A 7,267-nucleotide genomic window follows, 5' to 3' on the forward strand; every position below is an offset into this window, starting at 1 on the left:
TTACTTCCACACTTACTTCCATACTTATTTACTTCCACACTTACTTCCATACTTACTTACTTCCACACTTGCTTCTGTACTTATTTACTTCCATACGTACTTACTTCCATACTTACCTACTTCCACACTTCCATACTTTCTTCCTTCCATACTTACTTACTTCCATACTTGGTCACACACTTTTTTCTTTCTTTCTTACATCTACTTTCTTACTTACTTTTTCTTTCTTCCTTGCTTACTTCCTTACTTGCTTACTTCCTTACTTGCTTCTTTTCATACTTACTTCCATACTTCCTTCCTTCCTTCCTTAATTACTTATTTACTTCTATACTTACTTCCTTCCTTCCTTCCTTCCATCCATACTTACTTCTATATTTGAATATGCAGACATGTTCCTGTTTTTAGTTTTATACATTTGTCTCGGAATCTAGCAGTTTTTTTGGTTTTGTTACCTTTTTCCTTTAGCCATCCTATTTGTAAAAAAACAACAAAAAAAAACTGTAGTATGCTTTTTATAACTGTTTATTGTTGTTGCTGTTGTCCATTGTTGTCATCTTTCTTTGTTGAAATCAGGTCTCTCTTGTAAATGAGTCCTCGAGGCTCAATGGGATTTACCTGTATAAATAAAGGTTGATTGATATTTCCTTATTTACTTCCATACTTACTTACTTCCATACTTCCTTTCTTCCTTCCTTCCTTCCTTCCTTCCATACTTACTTATTTCCATACTTAGTCACATACTTACTTTTGTTTTCTTTCTTTTACTTTTTTACTTCCTTACTTACTTCCGTACTTAGTTACTTTCATACTTACTGATACTTTCATTCTTACTTACTTTCATACTTACTTTTGTTCTTACTTTCTTACGTACTTCCTTCCTTCCTTTCGTACTTACATACTTCCTTTCTGCCTGCCTTTCTTCCTTCCTTCCTTTCCTCCTTCCTTAATATGTATGTATGTACTTAACCCAACCCGCTGCAGATTTTCAGCCATGCTTTACCGTACCTTCCTATGGCATACTAGGTTTATGTAATTGGAAAAACATTACTAATAATCTGTATTTGTACAATCTATATGGTTATAAATAAATCCTTTTTTGAGTATTGATGTCACTTTGCAGATTTAATCAACCTGCTTTTTATTTGCTTTCTATCTCTTTGTCCCCCCCCCCCCCCCAGTTCATTAACACCGGGGTGAAGGTGTGGTCTCGTAACAGTGACGGAGAAGAGTTTGGTTGTGCCTTCAGGCTGGCTCAGGAGGTAACACACAATACACACGTAAACATAAAGCATTTGATAAAGGCCAGTCATCAGTCTATATCAATTCTCACATGAAATGATTTTCAGAGAAATAAAAACAAATTCTGACTAAAATAAGTTCCCAGACAGACTGATCTGATTGGGAGGTAATTTGGTCCACATCCAGACTAGTGATGGGATGTAACTGGTTCAGTTTGTAAGGAGCTGGACAGGAATGTGCACCAGAAATGGGTGACAGAATGAGTAGGAGGGGTTGTTATCAGGCAGTTGCTGGAGCATTTGACAGTCAGTAGAAATAGTGAGTGAAAGCCACCAGACACAGGCTGCCTTGTAGAGGAATTGCCAGCACTTGATGGGGTTTAATACTTAATAATGAAATAATGATAATAATTAATAATTTAATAATGAAATGAGGATAATGAGTTACAACAACAAATAATTTCCCTTTTGGATTAATAAAGTATATTTAAACTGAATTGTTTGGAAGGGGGTCACATCCTGGGTTCACATGAGACTGGGTGAACTGGTATTTATGGCATACAGATGGGGGAACAAGTGGGTACGTGAAGGCCTGTACAAAAACACAATATAAAACGAACCACACCAAGGAGGAATTATTGTGTTGAACACAAAACATTGGTAATGTTCTAACAAGCGAGGAGAGTGTGACACGAAGATGGAAGGAGTACTTTGAGAAGCTAATGAACGAATAGAACGAAAGAGAAAGAAGAGTAGAGGTCATAGAAACTGTGGACCAGGAAGTGGGAAAGATCAGTGAGGGTGAAGAAGAGGATGACACGGGAGTGGATTTTCACTCCTGTCCCACTCCTGGTCCCACAGAAAAAAATCCTGTCCTGTCCCACTCCTGGTAACATGACTCCTGCTCCTGTTCAGAATCACTCCCACTCCTGTCCTGCTCCTGTTTTTTTTTTTTTTTTTTTTTCTTTTAATTTAATTTTTAGGACATACATATTTTTTAGGAAATAAATAGAATTTTATTTAATCTTCTACCCATTCCTGTTTAAATTACTTTGTGTTGTGCCGTTTTATTTCAAAAGATATGGCAACAGGAACAGTTCATCTGTGGTGAAATAGAGACATTTATTACTTTAAACAAACAAAAACCTTCACTAAATATCATAAAACAAATAATACATGGCATGTAGTCCATATAATTTTTCTACGGAGGATCAGCTGCTGAGTCCATGTTTCTAGATCTTTTTAAGGTCGGTTACAGTAAAAACAAAAAAATCCAAACCAGTACATGTGTCACTCCATGTCTACCTTAGATGAAAGAACCCAAACATAACAAGTTGCATTTTACTAATTTATTGAGCAATTGTTTCCTTTAAACAGTGACATTACTGTCATGTTTTAAATTGTTTAAACAAACACAAAAAAAAGAAAGAAAAATAATGTACTTAGCAGAGAACTCGACCAATAAAAATGTTTACAGGCGTTATTATACATTGGACGACGTCCTCAAGAAGTTCAGTCTACGTGGTCGAGGTAACGAGCTCGTTTGGGCGAAGCATGATGTCGTGCATAACGAGCTCGTTTGGGTGAAGCATGATGTCGTGCATAACGAGCTCGTTTGGGTGAAGCATGATGTCGTGCATCTTCCCAGACCTCAGAGCATCATTTACAGACTGGATCATCGCAGGTCTGGTGTTCCACCTCGTCTCTCCACAGCTTGACCAGTCCAGAGGCTTGTGTAACTTAAAAGTGAAAGAAGACAGTGCACAAGTCAAAATATGGTTACCGTGACTACAAATTACAATTTGTTGGCCTTTTTTTTGGAAACATTGGAAAGAAACGGTGGAAACATTTGGAAAAAAATTGCCATCGGAGAAAGACTTGCTAGCATAGTTAGCAGTAAGCAAAGTGTGCTCTTGGAAAACCGTGACAGGTTCTTGACATAAAAACTGCCTTTGACTGGACTTCAGTGAAACAATATGTTGTTGTCCACCCCATTTTAAACACTCGGCACTCGTACACTTTTATTTGATAAACACGTTTTTACAGACGAGCTCGTAGGGCAAAGTAAAAATAAAAGCGTAGAAGAAATTACTTCTTCTCCCCTTGCCTGTAATACACACCAGTGTCTGTAGTGCACCTCTACTGGGGAAATGCTGGAACTACAGGTAAAACGACACCAGTTTTTAAAATTTTTTTATTATTAAATTCAGTTTTTTAAATATAATTTGAACCAGTGGCGATTTTAACCTTTTTTTTGGATGTGCTTAAGAACCCCTAAATTTTACCTCAGCACCACTGAAAAACAAAGTATTAAAAAAAAAATTTTTTAATTTTTTTTTATTGTCCAAATTTTGGACAATTTCGACAGGCCAATTAAAAAGCCCAACAGGGTATATGGCCCGCGGGCCGGGGTTTGCCCATGCCTGCTCTAAGGTGAAGTCCAGAAAGCTCTGAAAAGATTGAAGCAGGAGAGTGACGTCACGAGCGAGGCAGTATGGCTGCACCGATGGGAGCTCCGCTTCGACTCCATCTTTTTTTATTCCTGTTGTTCTTGTTTTAACCTTTTTTTTGCACCTACACTGCACACCCACGCTATGGGTATGACCACGACACACTTGTGGAGTTTTGTGTGTTGCTGCCTTGCCACCCTGACATTGTGGTTCAGTTCCTGGCCCCCCTCCAGCCTCGGGCTCAGGCTCTGGCATGTCATGGCAGCTGTCTCCATGATCCTCCACCTGCCTGCGTGGACCGAACTCTACGGACCCGTTCGATTCTGTGGAGAAACCTTGGATGTTCTCTTGTCTTCCGGACCCGGTTCTGGACTGCCGTCTGTGAGGGCAGCTGCAGTGGTCCTTATTACCATCAAGCTGCTGACTGGACCTGCTAACAAGATCACGCTGTTAACAGAACAGAACCATGACGTTGAAAGAACCTCACTGCTAACCGAACCACACTGTAGATATATTTCTTTTCAACTTTGGGCTTTGTTCTTAGTATTTTAGTAGTATTTTATAGTACTTTTGCTGCATGCTTTGATATTTCTTGTTGTTGTTGTGTTTTTTTATTATTGGCGAGTTGAAACGGTTCTTCTCGTCCTCAGCATGTCATTGCATTGTTGACCTTGTGTTGATTTTCCATATGACAAATAAACCAAACCTGAACCAGTAGCACCTGATGACATACCAGTGGAGGTGAGTGAGGTTTTTGACTCAAATATTCAATGGCATATTTGAGGGAGACGAAATGCCTGAATAATGGAGAAGAAGTGTGCTGGTGGCCATTTTTAAGAACAAGGGTGATGTATAGAGTTGTAGCAACTACAGGAGAATTAAGTTGATGATCCACACGATGAAGATCTGGGAGAGAGTTGTGGAAGGAAGACTTAGATGAGAGGTGACTGAGCAGCAGTATGGTTTCATGCCAAGAAAGAGCACCACAGATGCCATCTTTGCTTTGAGGATGTTGATGGAGAAGTACAGAGAGGGTCAGAAAGAACTCCATTGTGCCTTTGTGGATTTAGAAAAAGCGGATGACAGGGTGCCGAGGGAGGAGGTGTGGTGTTGCATGAGGAAATCTGGAGTGGCAGAGGAGTGTGTTAGACCGATACAGGACATGAATGAGAACAGCAGGACAGTGGTGAGACCAGCTATGTTGTCTGGTCTGGAGACAGAGACATGGACAAAAAGTCAGGAGAAAGAATTGGAAGCAGCAGAAATGAAGATGTTGAGGTTCTCCTTAGGAGAGACAAGGATGGATAAGATTAGGAATGAGATCATCAGAGGTACAGCACAGGTTGAACAACTGGGAGATAAAGTTAGAGAGACCAGACTGAGATGTTTGGACATGTCCAGAGGAGGGACGGTGGTTTGAACATTTCCAGAGGAGGGACAGTGGTTTGGACATGTCCAGAGGAGGGACAGTGTGAATATTGCTGCTGCTGCTGTTCAGCGTATTGTTTTTCACTATTAGTGTTTTTCGTATATCTTAGTTGATATCTTAGATCCTTCTTTACTGTTTCTTTTTACACTTTATGTTTTTGCTATTGAATGTCACTGGGACCCTGATAATTTCATTCCACCTCATGTACCACGTGATGAAATAACAATAAAACCTACTTGAACTTGATATTGGTAGAAGGATGTTAGAAATGCAGATGCCAGGAAAAAGACAAAGAGGAGATATATGGATGTAGTTAGAGACATGGAGGTAGTTGGAGTGAGGACAGAGGATGAAGAGGACAGAGATGGAGGAGACCCCTGAAGAGGGATGAGCTGAAAGAAGTGTTGCGTCCAACAATTTTCAGTCAGGTCATCTGGACAGTTTTTTTTTTTTTTTTTACACAAACATCTTTCCATCCAGACAGCTTCATCAGTCAAGGAAACGCACAACAAAACTGATTCTTCTCCCAACAGCTTACTCCAAAGTGGAACAAACCAGTTATGTTGGTGCTAAGATGGTATCTTTGGCACGCCCCCTCCTTCAGTGCCGGCTCTCTTCCTCGTCGACAGTTATGTCAAACTGGTTCAAAACCATCAAAGTCCATGCTCAACAATCCAGGTATACAATCCAACAATTTTCAGTTAGGTCATCTGGACAGTTTCTTTTTTTTTTTTTAGCACAAAAATAACTACCTGGATTATTGAGCGTGCCATTTAAGTGTTTTGCATATTTCTAAAGGTTTTTAATATATTTAGATATACGTTTACTCGTGCAGTGTTTTTTTTTTTTTTGTCTTTCCGTCTGTTCATCCACGCTAGTTGTGAGCACAATAAATGAACAATTAAGTATTTTTTGAGGAATTTAATTTTGGTTTATGGATGCATCTAGGAATAAAAAAGGTTCCTTGGGTTGCCACATCAAAATCCAAGATGGCCTCTATCATAGATGGATGCAAACCGGCCACCCCCATCATTCGAAGTAACTACTCTTTAGTCTTATTTGACTTAAAAGTAGAGGTTCCTCAAATATTTAGGGTAGCTGAAGATTAAACTATGGTGGCCGAGGCCACCAGTGGCCACCCCCTGGCTCCGCCATTACGCCTGGTGTTGGATAAAATTTCTCCCTCCCTTTCACTGCCTCAGACAGGAACAAAAAACTAAATCTTTTACACAGTCTACCAACTACAAGCATTAAGGTTTACTTGCATTCACTGTTCAATACCAGCCCAGAAAAACACTTGTCCCAAAAACTACAAACTCTCACTGATCAAATCCTTCAAGGACAGGGGACAGTGGCGTACTGCCAGTTTAAAAATAATAATTGTTTGGTCAGTATTGTAGCCCCCACCGAGCCATTAAGCACATCTGAGCAACAAGAGTGCCAGACGTCAGAACTCAAACATCACATTCATTTTCACGTGCAGTGTAACCGTCAAGACTTCTTCTTTATTATTTTGGTCTGCACTTTGTCGTCCACATTTCACGTATGTCCTTTCCAGGGTATCTACATTCTTCAGCCGTACATTCGCTCCAGGATAATCAGAGTGAGCACGGAGGACATCAAAGTGCTGCTGACTCAGGAGAACCCCTTCCTCAGCAAGCTGGAGGAGGACGCTCACGCTCAGGCCAAACAAATGAGTATGTCCTGCCTGGCTCGTGGTGTAGCCTGCAAACACACATCTACCGTAATCGCCGGTCTATAGAGTGCACCCGAATATAGGCTGCGCACACTAAATAATAAATAAATAAAATGATAAAAAACAAAAAAATGACAAATTTATACTAGGACCATCACGATAAACAATAAATCAATCAATCGCATAATAAATGAAAATTATCAGCCTCATTTTATTTATCATCTTAATCGTTTCTTGTCTCTTTCTGCTGAAGACACCGGATGACAAAAGACTCAACTCCGGTGTCTTCACTGACCCCTCCCTTTCTCTTTTCTCTTTAAAATCTGTTGTAACCATCTGAAATTTGTGTTTTTGGATCGTTAAAAGTGGCTAAACTGAGAAACTAAGCTATGAGCTAAGCTAACAGGCCGACCTCGGGGGCGGGGGGGGGGTTCCTCCGTCTTGTTGAAGCTCC

The 7,267-nt window shown here is 40.0% G+C and overlaps 1 protein-coding gene across 1 annotated transcript in view; it reads left to right on the forward strand.

The window, feature by feature from the left end:
* The window catches only part of nsun2 (NOP2/Sun RNA methyltransferase 2), a gene marked incomplete at its 3' end in the record, with an annotated part of 26,107 nt that extends 19,293 nt beyond the window's left edge, over positions 1-6,814 (forward strand). Inside the window, 2 exon segments of the mRNA XM_037693396.1 lie at positions 1,179-1,259; positions 6,676-6,814. Of these exon segments, the coding sequence (XP_037549324.1) occupies positions 1,179-1,259; positions 6,676-6,814 (220 nt within the window).
* Between the last annotated feature and the right edge of the window lie 453 nt (positions 6,815-7,267).

The sequence above is a fragment of the Nematolebias whitei genome, chromosome 19 (assembly GCF_014905685.2).
Source record: "Nematolebias whitei isolate Nwh7 chromosome 19, NemWhi1, whole genome shotgun sequence".
NCBI lineage: Eukaryota > Metazoa > Chordata > Actinopteri > Cyprinodontiformes > Rivulidae > Nematolebias > Nematolebias whitei.